The sequence below is a fragment of the Lissotriton vulgaris genome, chromosome 8, assembly GCF_964263255.1.
Source record: "Lissotriton vulgaris chromosome 8, aLisVul1.2, whole genome shotgun sequence".
In the NCBI taxonomy this organism is placed as follows: Eukaryota; Metazoa; Chordata; class Amphibia; order Caudata; family Salamandridae; genus Lissotriton; species Lissotriton vulgaris.
This window is the reverse complement of record NC_141696.1, coordinates 831951963-831971014: the sequence shown is the minus strand read 5'-3', so window position 1 is coordinate 831971014 and position 19052 is coordinate 831951963. Positions and strand designations below refer to the sequence as shown.

Genomic DNA, 19052 nt, shown 5'->3' with positions numbered 1-19052 from the left:
ATTTTTATTCATGCAGCATGATTTGCAAACTTTGAAAAAGTCAGAAAAGGAAATTGCAATGGATACCTTACCACAGTAATTCCATCATTCAAAAGTGATTCTCCAAATATCATCATGTAAAGTTGTTCATTGACGCTGGCTTCTTCAAAAACAGCCAATACTGCCACAGGGTCCACTGCAGCAATTAGGCTGCCAAAAAGCAAGTTCTGCAGTAAATCAATGTCACTGAGTCCAAATACTTCTATCTGACATATACCAAAGAGTGAGAGACCAATGCCAAATGCATTCAGCAGAGTTCCAGCCACAGCCCACCAAGTAATAGTCCCAATGTTTTCAAAGAATGGACGAGTAGGTAAAAAATATCCTCCTTCAATGATAATTGGAGGAAGCAGATATAAAAAGTATATGTCTGTCCTCATTGCTGGTGGTGCTTTGTGGTCAGTTCCAAAAATAATTCCGCCAAGTAATGCTCCTATTGCAATGAGAATGCAGCTCTCTGGCATGATGGATGGCAGTTTGTGATACAGGTGAAAACCTTGAAACAAAACAAAAATAGTTTGTTAAACAAATATAAATGTTACTCAACACACTGGATATCACAGTGGACAGTATAGTGGTTTGCCCATAACAAGTCTGGGAAATCTGAAGATGCAAATTGAGTGAATAATATTGATTCTTTGCAATACCTCATCCAATATCTCTGTGCCCACAGGGACTAAACTTTGTATAAACAACAATGGTCCCATGCAACATAGGATAAAGCATACAATGAATACAGACAAAGTGGATTCTGTATTTAAGTGACTTGTCCAGCCGGACAGCAGTCAAAATGTGTTTACTTATAGCAAAAATACAGGGAGAATATCCTTCGACACTCTCACGTTGTGGGGCACAAGCCTGTACCTCAATTAAACACAGACATTTTAGTACACTCAAAGTGAACAGGAAAGGACTTTTAGGCAAAAAGCTTAAATTGTTCTCTAAATCATAGTATGAACAAATATTGTAAGATGCGCCATTACATCAACATAGTACATAGTATACACACTGTATAAGGAACATGAATTGGTCGACGGCATTTCGATCCCACTTTTAATTCAAAGGGATCATCATCAGGACATCTGATAAGTGCCTAATAGTTGCAAGCCTCTAAAACCTAAAAAGGAAATGTGGGGAAAGGAAATATCCAAGAAAATATGAACTAGTCAACTATGGATTAAAATTTAAATTCGCAACGTGATGGTAAGTGCTAGAAGGTGTCAGTTAAAAGCAACTCGACAGTCTGGCTATAGAGATTAACGCTGTTTGCAAGGGTGTCGAGGGACTACGGTTAGGCAATGAAATAGCCGAGATGGAAAATTACCATTTGACTTCAGTGACTATCAGTAGTTCCTGTGGGTGGGAGTCTACTATTGTGATTACAGTTGGGTTGAATAAAATGTCAGTTCCACGTGAGTGAGGAACTACCGTGAACGTAGCCTTAGCAGGATCGGGGGGTTGCCAATGTTGTAGGTTGCGGCGGCCATAGCGGCAAATTTTTGCAGTGCAATACCTCATCCAATATCTCTGTGCCCACAGGGACTAAACTTTGTAGAAACAACAATGGTCCCATGCAACATAGGATAAAGCATACAATGAATACAGACACCGTGAATTCTGTATTTAAGTGACTTGTCCAGCCGGACAGTAGTCAAAATGTGTTTACTTATAGCAAAAATACAGGGAGAATATCCTTCGACACTCTCACGTTGTGGGGCACAAGCCTGTACCTCAATTAAACACAGACACTTTAGTACACTCAAAGTGAACAGGAAAGGGCTTTTAGGCAAAAAGCTTAAATTGTTCTCTAAATCATAGTATGAACAAATATTGTAAGATGCGCCATTACATCAATATAGTACATAGTATACACACTGTATAAGGCACATGAATTGGTCGACGGCCTTTCGATCCCACTTTTAGTTCAAAGGGATCATCATCAGGACATTTGATAAGTGCCTAATAGTTGCAAGCCTCTAAAACCTAAAAAGGAAATGTGGGGAAAGGAGAAATCCAAGAAAATATGAACTAGGCAACTATGGAGTAAAATTAAAATTCACAATGTGATGGTAAGTGCTAGAAGGTGTCAGTTAAAAGCAACTTGTCAGTCTGGCTATAGAGATTAATGCCGTTTGCACGGGTGGCGAGGGACTACGGTTAGGCAATGAAATAGCCGAGATGGAAAATTACCATTTGACTTCAGTGACTACCAGTAGTTCCCGTGGGTGGGAGTCTATTATCGTGATTACAGTAGGGTTGAATAAAATGTCAGTTCCACGTGAGCGAGGAACTACCGTGAACGTAGCCTTAGCAGGATCGGGGGGCGCCCGTGTTGTAGGTTGCGGCAGCCATAGCGACATATTTTCGCAGTGATCATGCCGGGAGAGCTCAATGAACATACTATTGACTTGTACCAGTGCCGAGAAGCGAGCGTGTGGCGTGATTAATTAAATTACGGCGCAGTGAGGTAACGGGCTTACCATGTTAGTTCCATGGCTTTGGGTTGTTAAGGAATTGAAAAAGTTGTGGTCACCTAAAGAAAGTAACGGGGAATGCAATCAGAATGGGAGGAGGGAATGCGATTGGTGCCGCACATGAAGAGGGTGGGGATGGATCTTACCAGAATTGGGACCGGCCAGGGAGAGTCGGAATGTCCGATCGCTTGCAGTTTGCTGGGAGTACCTGGGAGGGAATTGGGAAAGGAGGTTAGAGGTTAGGGGGATGTTCCTGGATTAAGAACACGGGGGGAAATGACTAAGTGATGGGAGGGAGCTTACCGGATCAGTCGGTATCTAATCCCGCTCTGCAATACGAACTGCAGTTGCTGGTGCTGGGGGACTTCTACAGAGCGCGCTCTTATTGGTCCAGGGGGACACAGTGGAAATTGTAGAGGGCTCGGGTACAAGGTAGAAGGATAGGAGACATGGTGGCCATATTGGAACGGGTAGAGAGCCCGAGAGTTAGGGTGAAAGGACCACGTAGTGTCAGTGATATAGGGGGTGACAGTGGTCCCCGTGACGTGAATTGTGAGGTGCTAAAAGGTGTGAATAAACCAAAATAAAATAAAATAAAGGAACACAGTAACTGAAACAGAAAGTCATCCACGTATTTTCTTACAGTTGGTACAATGCAATCCAGAATTATCTGAAAGAATTAAAACAATTCAATGGAAGGTACTACTTAGACCAGATTTGTCCAGTCTTCCTGAAGATTAAATCCGGTGTTTAAGCTGTCCGTTCTCAGGATCCATTTTAGTTCCTGTTTATTAAGCAGTCTTGTGAGGTCACCTCCTCTCGGCGGGAGGGTGACTTGGTTGGTCACTTTCCAGCGGACATCATTCTCGTTGTGCCCCTTCTCAGTAAAATGTTCAACAAGGGGAGCATTTGCTGTTTTACATCGGATTCTGCTACGATGCTGCGAAATCCGTAGTTTTATGTTTTGTGTTGTTTGCCCCACATAGATCTTATTACAAGGGCAAAAAATAGCATAGATCACATTACAGCTATTACAGTCGTGAAGGTTTTACGCTCATTTCTGCCCGGATTCAGTTTAAGGCTCTGTGTCTGGGGTTTAATATTGTCAAACTTGGAAGCCCAGAACTTCTATGCACCCTTCTGACACCATATATCCCTCACCGAAACCTACGTTCACTTGGACAACATCTGGTGACGGTACCACGGGTCAAACTCAGTCGCATCGGTGGCCGCTCATTTAGATACATGACGGCCAAGTTATGGAATTCCTTGCCGGCCCATATCCGGGGAATGGAAGACGTGTTAGTTTTTAGGAAAGCAATTAAAACCCTCCTCTTCCCTTCAGTATAGCCCTGGTTGCAGTCTGGTGAGCCCGTTGGGGAGTCTTGTTCCAGTTAGATCTGTTAGCGAAGGGACGCCTCTTTGCTGGGGCAGCTGTGCGCTTTAAAAAACATATAACATAACATAACATTACATTTTTTACATTCTCAAAAATGAATTCTTTACCCTCAATACAAGATCTATACACAACACATGAGCCACATTTGTGGTGACCCTTGACTGGCGGTAGAGACCGATGGTCATTCAGAGTGGTGTTTACGGTGGTGGTTACGGGTAAGGCTGCCCTGACAAGTTGGTCCCTCAAACTTTTGTTTTTCTTGAACGCAAACAATGGTGTCTCTAAATCTAGTGGGCCTGAGTTAAGGATGTGCCAATTCTTTTTGAAGGATTTGCGCACTTTATTAGAGATTGTGGAGAAAGTGGTAACGCATACAAGTTTCTCAGTAGATTTTTTGGGTTTGGGTTCTAGTAATGTTTAGCGAGGGCAGTACCAAGCCCTCTTTATTGCATTTTTGACCAAGCGGCGAGGGTAGCCTCTTTGCTGCAGTTTAACCGACAAGGTGTTAGCTTCTGCAAAGTAGTCGATTTTTTGGTAACAATTCCTTCTTAGTCTAAGAAATTGGGAGTACGGTAGACTGTCTCTGAGTGCCCTGGGGTGGCAACTTTGGTAGCTGAGTAAAGTATATCTTTCGGTAGGTTTGCGAAAGAGAGAGGTGTACAAGAGACCATCTTTATGTTGAATGCATAAGTCAAGGAAAGGTGTACTGATTTTACTGTGGGAAAGGGTAAAGGTAAGGCCGCTGCAGTTGTTATTGAGCCAATGTAGAAAGGGGATGAGATTTTCCACAGGACCTTCCCAAATGAGGAAAATGTCGTCTATATAGCGTTTCCACTTTGAGATTCCTTGGTGGAAGGGGTTACTGGGGAGGAGTATGGTGTTACACTCAAGCCAGTCCATATAGAGGATTGCCAGGGTAGGGGCAAAAATAGCCCCCATTGAAGTACCCCTCACTTGCTGATAGTATTTGGTGTCAAATGTGAAGAAGTTTTGTGTCAAGCAGATTTCAAGAAGTTGAATGATAAATAGAGTCGGCACTGTGTGAGGGTGGGTCCTATTGTTCAATGTGTTTTCCATGACCAAGAGTGACTCTCACTGAGGAATGTTAGTGTAGAGAGACTCTACGTCCATTGTGCATAGAGTCTCTTTACAGGGGTCAAAAGGATGATTTTCAATTAAGTTAATCATAAACATACTGTCTTGAATAAAGCAACATGTTCCAGGCACGAAATCTTTAAGAAAAAAGTTGACATAATGGACTAGTGGTTCCAGTACCGACCCGCAACCGGATACAATGGGTCGCCCAGGTGGAGAGTCGAGTCTTTTATGAATCTTAGGCAGGGTATAGATTACTGGTGTTCTGGGGTTTCTCACGTTAAGAAAATTCAATTCATGTTTGCTTAGAAACCCAGTGTCATAAAGGATTTCTCTACCTGGAAAAATATTGTATTCTTGAGAAATAAATAAAAGTCACATGAACAAATATATATGTTCATATAAAGGTTTCCCATCTGTTGAAATAATCATTACATTTGCACTGGTGGAATACTCTCAGAAATATACAACAATCATAAATGTACATGAGTACTTCGTAGATTCTTTGCAAGTCACCAATAATAAATAGTCTAATTCAAACATATGAAGAAAACTGTTGAAGTAAATATGATACATGCAGTGGCAAATTCACCTTTAGGAAGGTGCTTAATTAGTTTCTGTAATCTAAAGCCCTCCAAATCATCCAAAATACATCATGCTATTTTATTGATATTGAGTTTCAGGCTATGTAGCTGCTCCAAAGAAAATAAGGTTTCATTGTCTCAGCAATTCTGATCACCTCATCTAAGTACTTAGGTTGAAATGTAAATTGTAGAGATTTGTAATCATTGACAAGAAATTTCTGGTTAGGAATGTATCAATATATATCTCATGGCTGCATTCAGTAAAATACATGGAAATTGTAATGGGGTTAATGAGAAGTGGTGCTTTTTCCAATTTAGAGCAATCACAGACTGACCTTACAGTACCCAGTCCAGCATTAACCATTGCCAATCCTATCATGTCAGCCCTCCAATCAACTGACAAAGGAGAACAACCATTAGGTCAGCCATTTACATCAACCAATACATTAACTAAGCTTGAAAGAAAACGTTTAAGAAAATCAAGAAATAGAAGGCACTCCAGACAGGCGATAAACTTTCCCGACAAACCTGTCCAGGGATTGAAACAGAATGACCACGACACGGCCCTCACTCTTCCGGACACAATTACAAACAAGGACCAACCGTGCCCTTTATCCATCCAATCCACTTTCCCCAGCTGCCCAAATAACACCAAAAGGGAATCACCGCAGACTGGGAATGTATACAGCATATTTAAGCCTCCAAGGAAAGAGAAACACCCTCCATCCACCAAGGCAACACAATCCGAGAATCCCCCAATTACATCAAAGAAACAAGTATAACTAGCTACGTGTAGAACATTCAGTTACTGACAACGAGTGGAAAGAAAACTGCCATCCGTACATAGCCTGTAACCCTAACCCAGGAGGCAAGAAAACAACATATATTAAACCGTGACCACTCCTTCGACAATTATTGAGCCACCGATGTCCTACAATTTATCGGGAAGAGTAGCACGCCTAGCATTGCACCTGGACTCCTCTTTAAACATCAACAAATTGAATTGTATCCCCGACTACGGATCAAATGGAATCCATTAAGACCTTAAATTGAAGTGTCCTGCTCAAACTTTTTAAAGCACTGCCCCCTCTGAGCTACATAACCTCCAACGACATTGGTAGTGTAGCGTTTAAACAGAACCCGCATTTCATGGGCCAAGAAACAGCTTAATTTTCAGCTATTTCTTCTGGTAATTAACCTTTATCCCGCATTTGTTTTCCCGCGGACTTTCAGGCCGCATATCATTTATCCGCAAGGTCATTGACCTCGCATACCATCATCCCACATTTTTTCAAAACGCATGTGCATTTATCAAGTATGCCTTTACAACGAATTACGTTGTAAAGGCATGTATGGTAAATGCATTTGTGTTGTGAAAACTACGATGACGAGAGAGGTAAGGGGGTTTGGGTTAATTTTTTCGTTGTGCTGGTTAGTGATTGTGTAGTGTAGTGTTGTGTTAGTGTAGTGTAGAGTTCTGGTGGTTGTTTAGTGTAGGGTCGTGCTGGGGGAAGTGGTATAGGGGTTAGGGTAGTGTTGTAGTTTTTGTGTAGTGTAGGGTCATGCTGGGGGTAGTGTTCTAGGGTTTAGGGTAGTGTTGTAGTGTTTGTGTAGTGTAGGGTCATGCTGGGGGTAGTGTTTTAGGGTTTAGGGTAGTGTTGTAGTGTTTGTGTAGTGTAGGGTCATGCTGGGGGAAGTATTTTAGGGTTTTATGGTAGTGTTGTAGTGTTTGTGTAGTGTAGGGTCATGCTGGGGGTAGTGTTTTAGGGTTTAGGGTAGTGTTGTAGTGTTTGTATAGTGTAAGGTCATGCTGGGGGTAGTGTTTTAGGGTTTAGGGTTGTGTTGTAGTGTTTGTGTAGTGTAGGGTCATGTTGGGGGTAGTGTTTTAGGGTTTAGGGTAGTGTTGTAGTGTTTGTGTTGTGTAGTGTAGGGTCAAGCAGGGGTAGTGTTTTAGGGTTTACGGTAGTGATGTAGTGTTTGTGTAGTGTAGGGTCATGCTGGGGTGTAGTGTTTTAGGGTTTAGGGTAGTGTTGTAGTGTTTACGTAGTGTAGGGTCATGCTGGGGGTAATGTTTTAGGGGTTAGGGTAGTGTTGTAGTGTTTGTGTAGTGTAGGGTCATGTTGGGGGTAGTGCTTTAGGGTTTTGGGTAGTGTTGTAGTGTAGGGTCATGCTGGGGGAAGTGTTATAGGGTGTAGGGTAGTGTTGTAGTGTAGGGTCATGCAGGGGTAGTGTTTTAGGATTTAGGGTAGTGTTGTAGTGTTTGTGTAGTGTAGTGTCATGCTGGGGGGTAGTGTTTCAGGGTTTAGGGAAGTGTTGTAGTGTTTCTGTAGAGTAGGGTCATGTTGGGGTTAGTGTTTTAGGGTTAATGGTAGCGTTGTAGTGTTTGTGTAGTGTAGGGCTATGCTGGGGGTAGTGTTTTAGGGGTTAGGGTAGTGTTGTAGTGTTTGTGTAGTGTAGGGTCATGCTGGGGGTAGTGTTTTAGGGTTTTGGGTAGTGTTGTAGTGTAGGGTCATGCTGGGGGAAGTGTTATAGGGTTTAGGGTAGTGTTGTAGTGTAGGGGGTAGTGTTGTAGTGTAGGGTCATGCTGGGGGAAGTGTTATAGGGTTTAGGGTAGTGTTGTAGTGTAGGGTCATGCAGGGGTAGTGTTTTAGGGTTTAGGGTAGTGTTGTAGTGTTTGTGTAGTGTAGGGTCATGCTGGGGTGTAGTGTTTTAGGGTTTAGGGTAGTGTTGTAGTGTTTGTGTAGTGTAGGGTCATGCTGGGGGTAGTGTTTTAGGGTTTAGGGTAGTGTTGTAGTTTTTGTATAGTGTAGGGTCATGTAGGGGTAGTGTTTTAGAGTTTAGGGAAGTGTTGTAGTGTTTGTGTAGTGTAGGGTCATGCTGGGGTGTAGTGGTTTAGGGTAGCATTGTAGTGTTTGTGTAGGGTCATGCTGGGGGTAGTGTGTTAAGGTAGTGTTGTAGTGTTTGTGTAGGGAAGTAAAGTGCTTTATGGTAGTGTTGGGGGGTCGAGCTGGGTTGTGTAAATGTTGGAAAAGGACTGTGTATCAAGGGTGGATGGTGCAGGGGTACTACATTAAAGAGTAGTGTAGGATAGGGTAGGGTAGGGTACTCTTACTTACCTTTAGAACTTTTACGAGTATACCTTTAACATGCATGCCTTTTCGTTGTAATGGCATGCGTGCTAAAGGCATATTTGTTTCAAAAGTTTTCGTTCTCCTAATTTGCGGCCTAATAGTACTTGCGGTATTATATTTGCGGTATGATGGTATGCGGGATTTTTGTCTGCAGTCTAACGTCATATATTCATTTCTTTTATTGAACAAATCTGGTAGCAAAGGGACCAATTTGCAAATTGGGGCATTAAGCAAAAAAAAAGAACGACCCCGCCTGCTACCCCAACCTGCTCCAACCGTTTAGCCACTCAGTGGGCCTGTTAAAGGGAGCCAAAGGCCCAGATCATCAAACCCCCTAAAAGAGGAAAGAGTGCACAACTAAAAAATCACCATCACCTTTGCTAATCCATCAGTCATTAAGCCCCCGGATTTCGGGATCTAATCACAGTCAGATCACCCCCAGATATGGCATGAACTAACACCCACGTAGTTACCAACTCACTCACAGACTGTAACGTCAGCTCCTGGAATGTGTTCGGCCTTAGCTCCGAACTAGAAGATCCAGGCTTCACGAAATTCATTTAAAATTACTAAATTATTCTCTTCCAGGAAACTTGGATGACAAATCCACACCTATAGATGGATACAAGAAATATCAGAGGCCGGACCGAAAAGTCGCCAACCTAGGGAGAGCCAAAGGAGGCCTTTCAATTTTCATTTCAACTGAAATTCCATGGCAAGCTTCAACAATAGACCTAGAGTTCTCCTGGCTGCAATGTGTCAAACTCGAAGACCCGCCCTTCACTTGCCTGCTTATTCTTAACACCTATATCCATCCAGTGTTCCAGCCAAAAAAGATAGGAATAGGCCATTTACTAGCAACACTGGCAACTTTAAAACTCGCCCATCAGGACGCAAAGATCATTCTGCCAGGGGATTTCAATATAAACTTATTGCAAGCCACTAAAGAGCGAATACAGGTACCAAACCAACGAGACGCACTTGGCAAGAGATGCGCGGTCAGTTTGGTGGAGCTCTCAATGAGAATGCTAAACAGGAGCAGCCCAACAGAGAGCCCAGCAGGATACATCAGGATCACCCAAAAATCAGCTTCAACAATAGACTACATTTTTACAGATCATGACCTTTTCCCATCGATCACAAACTTCCAAATAATGGACAGGATTGAAAGCGACCACCAACCACAATCGTTCACATTGCTAAGTAACATAGATAACCCAGTGCCAGCTAGAGTATTATCCCAACAATATAAAGCTACAATATAAAACGTCTTGCATGGAAAACGGATTGGATCAACGACATCATGGGGACATGCACCCACCTCCTGGAAAGATTTCAAATCGAACTCATAAACACAAAGGCATGGGAGCGCTTTATCCTAGAATTAAACCAAAAGTTCTGCAACCAGGCGGCAGGGAAAAAAGTGAGAAGACACCAAGGGGCCGATTGGTTCACAAAAAAACTCAGGAATCAAAAACAACAACTAAACAAACACCTTAGAAGACTACGCACCCAGTGCTCCGCCCCATCCCAGGATCTCTTGCAATTAATCACCAAAGCCAAAAAAGACCTAAAAAGGGACACTAAGGCAGCAAAAAAAGAGTTCCAAGAACAACTCTGGGCCAAACTCCACCATTCCACCTAACAAAGGGATTCTAGGCTCTTTTGCCATTCTTTTGTCTTTTCCATTTGTTACCTGATTGAATAATCAATCAGGTAACAAACGGAAAGAACCGGGACTACAACTCAGACATAATGGAGGACACCTGGAGAGCCCACATCGATCATTTATATAATGAAACCACAACTGTCGGTCCGGCAACTTGGGGTTCAGAACCAGGATTGAGGGCAATTGTAGCAGGTCGTGTCAAAATCACTTCCAACCCAGAAACACCTGAACACGTCTTGCAAATCCGGAAAGAGACAGTTCTAAAAATTATTTAAAAAACTCACACCCGAGGGAGCTCCAGGACCCAACGGGCTGCCAAATGCCTTGTTCCTGTATAATCCTTCATTCTGGTCTGACCTCCTCATGCCACTTTTCTCTTCCATATTAGCCTTGTGCATCATTCCAGACTCTTGGAGGGGCAGCATTTTGAACCCAATACACAAGTTGGACTCTCGTTCTAACCCCTTCAACTACCGTCTGATAGCCTTAATCGACTTGAAGGCAAAAATGTATGCATCAAACTTTTTGGCTGATTTGGAGGATTGGGTAAGAACATGTAACCTCATTCCCTGCACCCAAACAGGATTTAGGGCAGGGATGGGCACACTTACAACTATTTCCGCAATCACCCTTCTAGCCAACCAAGCCCTTGCAAAATCCAGGCCTCTTTACCCATGCTTTATAGACCTCAAAGCAGCCTTTGACAAAGTCCAGAGAGCCAAACTTTGGGCAAAAATGCATAACTAGGGTGCTCCAACTAAACTCTTGGACGCCATCATCAACTTGTACTGGCAGAGACCCAAAGGAATGAACAAATAAGATCATGTGGAGCAGCCGTCATCCAATGCTTTGGAGGACTGTCACTCCAACTGTCCTGTAGAGACACAAAATTCCTGAAAACCACAGCAACTGAACTGGAAAAAAAAGAAAAGCTAACCAAACAAGTTTTAGCATTATGAGTCTAGAAACTAACTTATGGTATCTCTGTATGTTTTATACTTATCTGTTTTTATTTCAAAATGTACATTTCATATATGGTGGTTTTCCACTCTTTTATGATTTTTCTATGAAATCAAATAAAAGTATTTATTTATTTATAGTAATGAGGGTAATGAAAAGTGTACATCATTTTAGTTGCTACTGAATACAACCTGATTTGGTGAATTTCGTTGGGCACACTAAAGGTGATTCTGAATAGGTAACAGCAGATTTATTGTCCACACTTTTGCTAGCATTGCTGCTGGACTCTGAGTTGGGCAGAATTAGTACATTCCAAAGGAGAACATTTCTCCAGCTGTCCCCTAAACGTTGTGAGGGAAACTCTGCGAAGATTATGATGAATCATCTGACCATTTTAGATTATTTGATATGCCTGTTTATCTAGTAAAGATACCTTCTTAAATGTGTGCCTTTTGAAGGGTGGGAGATTGTCATTTAAAGGAAATCTATAAGCTGGAACTAAACCACCCAACTACAGCAGGCCGGAAGCCTATTATGTGGGCAATGATAATGTACAAACACTTGATGAGGTACACTTTCAGGGATAACATTTGCTGGCACAAATTAAACCCTCTTTGATGTAGATTGTTGGATAATAGAATGGCGTCTCTTTCTACGAAATTGACTTTTTAATGGTGGACACAGCACAGAACAGTCTACATCCATATTGGAAGAGGTTATAAACATTTATGGCTAATGAAAATTTAGCTGGTTCCCTGACCAAATGAATAATATATCTTTGTTTTATGAATAGGGTTCCTTCTAAGAGCCTTACGACCAGGGAACATCTTAATTCCAAACATCCTGAATGTTAACATAACAGTAACCACTTAAATACAATTAACACAATTGGTTCATGACGGGGTAACAGGCACAAGAACTATAATGAGGTAACAAAGCTGTTGTGTTGAATATTATTGGTATTTCATTTAGCAATTACCATCCTATCCCTTTCCCTCACACAGTAATTACTTAATTGTACATTTTTAGCCAGCAGTATCATAGACAGGAGAGATCTTGGGTGACTTTAATTTCTAAGATACCTCAAGAGAATTAAATGCACAGATAATACACTTTTAAAACATTTTGAATGACAGAATGCCAACACGAGACAGCATTCAAACCCCAACCCTGATAAAAATCCAAGAAAGGTTCCCCAGGACATCATATAATAGTTGACAAATGTAGTGCAGAGACTCAAGTGCAAGCAAGGCAATTGTCCACAAATTATATCCTCTGTAAGCTTACCTACAAGGAAGAGTATATATATCTTTGCAAATAGGTTTCAGTAGAAGTAGTAGCAGAATATCTCAGGTCATTGTGGCTTGGGCCAAAATTAACAACAAATAAGTCAGATTTTCAAGATGAAGCTGCATCATATAATTAGCCTTCATTCTTACATTTTTGAGAAAGGAGTTACTAAAGAAATTCACTAACTTTTTTGGCAGAAATACAGTCAACTAACACATCTACACACTCAGAACCTGTTACCTTGAACTGCAATACTGGATGTCTAATAAGTCGCTCAGGATAAACCCACAAACAATGAGTTTATCCTGATCAGTACAAACTCTAACAACCACTCTGAATCTTCTCTTCTGATTAAACATGATCTTGAAACCTTCTTCCCCTTGATTACCCTCTTTCCTTTATCCATAAAACCATGGAATTCATATATACAACCCATGATGGCTAGCACTATGTATGAACAAAGTTGCAAACGTGTTCCTTTATTCAGTGTAGAAAATTAGGCCCCTCCTCAAATTTGATCATTTGAATATTACTGCTCATGCCCTGATCATTTAATCACCAGATGCAAGTAATGACTCTCAGGCAGATGTTCCACATGCATCTTAATCTCAATGAAGTTCAATCTCCATGCAGCAATCTACCATGTGTCAATAGACATTCCCTGTACTTTTTAAAACTTGTAATGTTGAGGGGAAAATGTGGTCCAAGGTGCAAAGACAACATACTGTTGGAATGCCCAACAATTGAAAATGTAATGGCATTAAACCAATCTTTTAATGGGGTGCCTCCAATTGGTTGTATTCTCTACCCGGTTGACCAAACACTCAGTGAAACTTCCTGTCCTCCAGGAAAATATGGGAAACATATCTATTGCTCCTCCAGCAAATCATTTGAACATTCTGCCCTGCAAACCTGCCATGTCCCATGCCCCAAGTGATGAAAAGATATAAATGATTCTCCTTACCTCTTTGTTCCTCATAATGTACAATACATGTTATAATGTTTGCTGTAAAGCTTCCTATTGCGATTTGGAAAGAGAGTGCTTCAGTAACTAACTACTGCTTATCTCTGTGAGACATGTCCTGAGTCCTAACAGTGTGGTCAATATTTATGTATGTGATATTCAACATGAATACATAATGAACACATTATGAGGACTCAGGACATGCCCAAAGGAGATAAACAGTACTTAGTTACAATTATATTGTCAGCAATTATCCACGCTCTTCTAACCTATGTGTGGAAATGGTGGCCACTGAAAAACAAACATTGACTGACAGAAATGTCTGAGGAATTTCTACAGTTGCTCAAGGAGTTGGGATTGATGGTACCATAGTACCAAAGGCAACTGTCAAGCTTGGGACACTGATCTATAGAGAGGAGTAGCCATTGTGAAAAAGTGCAGAATCTGCCCCATGCTGGATATTAATTCTTAATCCCCAGACACAAGCCTTGATGTTGCATTCCTGCCTGTTAAGCTTCCAATCTAAAAACGTCATTAGATGAAATACAGTAATAATATTTGAGAAATATATCTGAATGACTATGAGAATGTCTCACAACAGCACAACTGCAGTCAGATACAGAAATGGAAACCATTGCAGTCCAGTACAATTTGGAACAGTCAGGCTTATCTGTGTTGTCTCTTTCCTGGCCTTCATTTGACAAGCAGGCTTGGGGCAATGTGGGGCAAGGAAAAAACAGGCCTCAGTGTTAATGGACTGATGTTTGGTTCATGTGAGAAATTGGATTATTTATTGGTTGAGGGGGTGAAACTCTACTCAAACAACAATCACAATCCCTGTCATAGTACACTGTAAAAAGTCACTAAATTAGCCTGTGCATAACTCTCCGGTAGCTTGGAACTGAAGCAGTCAGGATTAAATCAGAGGCATTGTGTAAGGTATTTATGCAGCTCACAAAACAGTAATAAAGTAAAAATCCAACACAAAAAAAATCCCACACCAATTTAGAACACTACAGTAACTTTTAATAAATTATTTGACACCAAAACAACATAAATCCAAATATGCAATTGAAAATACTTTGCTAAGTATACCGCTTAAAAGCACTAGGGGCCAAATGCTGTTATCTGGTTGGGCCAGACTGGACAAAGTCACAGGTTCAAGTCAACTGCGAAGGAGAACGAGGTGCTGCGATGCAAGATCCTGCAACCAGATGCTTTGAGTTGCATCACACTGCATCAGTTCCGAGTGAGCACACAGTTGGGTTAGAAGGAGTACAGTCTGATGCCAGTAAAGGGCAATAATCTGGGGGGCACTTCTTGGGCCTCACTCCAGCAGAGGCCAGCAGCATGGAACAAGCAGGTTCACTAAAGGTTTGGTGAGCTGACCAGATACCAGTGAGGTCTCTTGACCTTGTTATGTCCCTGTAGCTCAGAACAGAAGGGCCAGTCAGCTAGCCCTTGGAGTCACTCTGGTGAGCCTGGGTTCATGGAGCAGGTCCAGTGTTCCTTCCTTAGACAGCAAGGCTGTGACTCTTGGCACAGGGCGGTCAGGCAGTCCTTTAAGCAGCGGGGCCAAAGAGCAGTCTTGCTTCTGAGTCTTCCACAGGGCCAGACTTCATCTCAAGAGTTGGTCTCAGGGTCTAATATTGTATACCGGGTGACAGCTTTGAAGTGGGAGAAAGGTCAAGACTTTTTCCCACATCTGGTTACAGAATTTCCTTCCTTCCCATTCCTGGTATTGAGGGGTCTAGACTAATAATTATCTAGTGTGAGTGAGTGAGTGTGCTGAGGCAGCGCCTTTGAAGCGCAACTGTGGTTGGTGACAGTTCAGCCCCTTTTGACAACACATAGTCCCCTTTTGTATCACTGTCTATGAGGAACACACAAAGGCTAACTGCCAACTACATCTAGTCATGTGACCCAGGATAAAGGCTGCAGGCACCAAATGGTTAGGACAAGAAAATGTCAACGTTCTTAAAGTGGAATTTTCAGAATTGTGACTTTAACTTGACTTTGACATTAAAGAGGACTTTAAATTACAATTCACTAGTGTTACAACAATGCATTTCTACGGATTCCCAAGCAAAAGTCATCGCTTATTAAATGTAATAAGGTAACCCAATTTTATCTAATGGGAGATGTAGGCCTTGCAGTAGTGCAGTAGCAACAAATGTATTTATGAGTTTTTCACTACCATGACATGTGAACCCTAAAAGTATGTGTACAACTTTTTAAATACAATGCACTATGCCTTTTGGGCTGTTTAGGACCTTCCCTGGTGTGACTTGTATATTTTAAAAGGAAGGTTTAGGCCTGGCAAAAGATTTATTTTATCCGAGTCGAACTGGCAGTTTAAAACAGCACGCAGGCTGCAAAGGCAGTCCTGATATATAATTTGAAGAGGTACTTAAGTGGGTAGCACAATACTTACTGCAAGCCGAGCGGTAGCATTTAATTTACAGGCCCTGGGTACACTTAGTACCACTTTCCTAGGGACTTTGATGCAAATAAAATTGCCAGTTTTACCACGTTTAAAGGTGTGAGCACAAATACTTTAGCACTTATTAGCAGTGGTAATGTGCACAGAGCTAACAACATCTGGTTCAGAAAACAGGAGGGGTGAAGGCAAAGCATTTGGAGGGGAACATGCAGAGGTGGCCAAGTTCAACAGCTTAGTATCCTAGTTTGATGATACCTGACATTTAAATGATAATTATGAAGTACGAATGGTGTCTCCAGATGCAACAGGTTCCAGTTATAGGGTTTGTGACGCTAGCTAACTTCAAGATTCTTTTTTCTGGCTTTAAAGAGTAGTCCTAAACCTAACAAAATAAATCCAATCCTTCAACATCCTGATCTAACAACCATATTTGCTTTCTGGTTCCTTGTTGCTACTGTTGCATCTAAGTGGTACAAAAGGGGGTGGTGATGGACGGAGCATCTGAACCAATCAAAAACTCACACCCAGTCAAAAGATCTGGGTTTAATCCATCACCATTCTTTAGCCCACGCTGCCACCCCAGTTCAGACATGGCTATATGCAAATCAGTCTGACCCTGTGCCTCATGGGAACAGTCCAGCCCGAACTGCCAAGCCATGCCTTCCCTGGACCGGAAACAAGCTTCGAGGACCGGTTTCTGGCATTACAGCCGTCTTCAGCCCAGCTTGCTTGAATCCAGTGGCAAAGTGAGCAAGGGGCTCACGTCTGAGCATACCCTGCCACACTTATGGCGGCCAAAAGCGGTACAAAAGGGTGTGGTAATGGACGGAGCATCTGAACCAATCAAACACTCACACCCAGTCAAAATATCTGGGTTTAATCCATCACCGTTCTTTAGCCCACTCTGCCACCCCAGTTCAGACATGACTATATTCAAATCAGTCTGACCCTGTGCCTTATGGGAACAGTCCAGCCCAAACTGCCAAGCCATGCCTTCCCTGGACCGTAAACAAGCTTCCGAGGACCGGTTTCTGGCATTACAGCCGTCTTCAGCCCGGCTTGCTTGAATCCAGTGGCAAAGTGAGCAAGGGACTCACGTCTGAGCATACCCTGCCACACTTATGGCGGCCAAAAGCGGTACAAAAGGGGGTGGTAATGGACGGAGCATCTGAACAAATCAAACACTCACACCCAGTCAAAAGATCTGGGTTTAATCCATCACTGCTCTGTAGCCCACTCTGCCACCCCAGTTCAGACATGGCTATATGCAAATCAGTCTGACCCTGTGCCTCATGGGAACAGTCCAGCCCGAACTGCCAAGCCATGCCTTCCCTGGACCGGAAACAAGCATCCGAGGACCGGTCTCTGGCATTAAAGCCGTCTTCAGCCCGGCTTGCATGAATCCAGTGGCAAAGTGAGCAAGGGACTCACGTCTGAACATACCCTGCCACACTTATGGCGGCCAAAAGCGGTACAAAAGGGGGTGGTAATGGACGGAGCATCTGAACCAATCAAACACTCACACCCAGTCAAAAGATCTGGGTTTAATCCATCACCGTTCTTTAGCCCACTCTGCCACCCCAGTTCAGACATGGCTATATGCAAATCAGTCTGACCTTGTTCCTCATGGGAACAGTCCAGCCCGAACTGCAAAGCCAAGCCTTCCCTGGACAGGAAACAAGCTTCTGAAGGACCGGTTTCTGGCATTACAGCCGTCTTCAGCACGGCTTGCTTGAATCCAGTGGCAAAGTGAGCAAGGGACTCACGTCTGAGCATACCCTGCCACACTTATGGTGGCCAAAAGCGGTACAAAAGGGGGTGGTAATGGACGGAGCATCTGAACCAATCAAACACTCACACCGAGTCAAAAGATCTGGGTTTAATCCATCACCGTTCTTTAGCCCACTCTGCCACCCCAGTTCTGACATGGCTATATGCAAATCAGTCTGACCCTGTGCCTCATGGGAACAGTCCAGCCCGAACTGCCAAGCCATGCCTTCTCTGGACCGGAAACAAGCTTCCAAGGACCGGTTTCTGGCATTACAGCCGTCTTCAGCCTGGCTTGCTTGAATCCAGTGGCAAAGTGAGCAAGGGACTCACGTCTGAGCATACCCTGCCACACTTATGGTGGCCAAAAGCGGTACAAAAGGGGGTGGTAATGGACGGAGCATCTGAACCAATCCAACACTCACACCCAGTCAAAAGATCTGGGTTTAATCCATCACCGTTCTTTAGCCCACTCTGCCACCACAGTTCAGACAAGGCTATATGCAAATCAGTCTGACCCTGTGCCTCATGGGAACAGTCCAGCCCGAACTGCCAAACCATGCCTTCCCTGGACCGGAAACAAGCTTCCGAGGACCGGTTTCTGGCATTACAGCCGTCTTCAGCCCGGCTTGCTTGAATCCAGTGGCAAAGTGAGCAAGGGACTCACGTCTGAGCATACCCTGCCACATGTATGGGGGCCAAAAGCGGTACAAAGGGGGGTGGTAATGGACGGAGCATCTGAACCAATCAAACACTCACACCCAGTCAAAAGATCTGGGTTTAATTCATCACCGTTCTTTAGCCCACTCTGCCACCCCAGTTCAGACATGGCTATATGCAAATCAGTCTGACCCTGTGCCTCATGGGAACAGTCCAGCCCGAACTGCCAAGCCATGCCTTCTCTGGACCGGAAACAAGACTCCGAGGACCGTTTTCTGGCATTACAGCCGTCTTCAGCCCGGCTTGCCTGAATCCAGTGGCAAAGTGAGCCAGGGACTCACGTCTGAGCATACCCTGCCACACTTATGGCGGCCAAAAGCAGTACAAAAGGGCGTGGTAATGGACGGAGCATCTGAACCAATCAAACACTCACACCCAGTCAAAAGATCTGGGTTTAATCCATCACCATTCTTTAGCCCATTCTGCCACCCCAGTTCAGACATGGCAATATGCAAATCAGTCTGACCCTGTGCCTCATGGGAACAGTCCAGCCCGTACTGCCAAGCCATGCCTTCCC

At 43.2% G+C, this 19052-nt stretch overlaps 1 protein-coding gene across 1 annotated transcript in view; it reads right to left on the bottom strand.

Moving 5' to 3' along the window:
• SLC9A4 (solute carrier family 9 member A4) overlaps window positions 1-19052 on the bottom strand; it is a 669359-nt gene that overhangs the window by 581918 nt on the left and 68389 nt on the right. The window contains exon 2 of the mRNA XM_086934738.1: window positions 72-535. Within this exon, the coding sequence (XP_086790864.1) occupies window positions 72-535 (464 nt within the window). The remainder of the gene's footprint in view (window positions 1-71; window positions 536-19052) is intronic.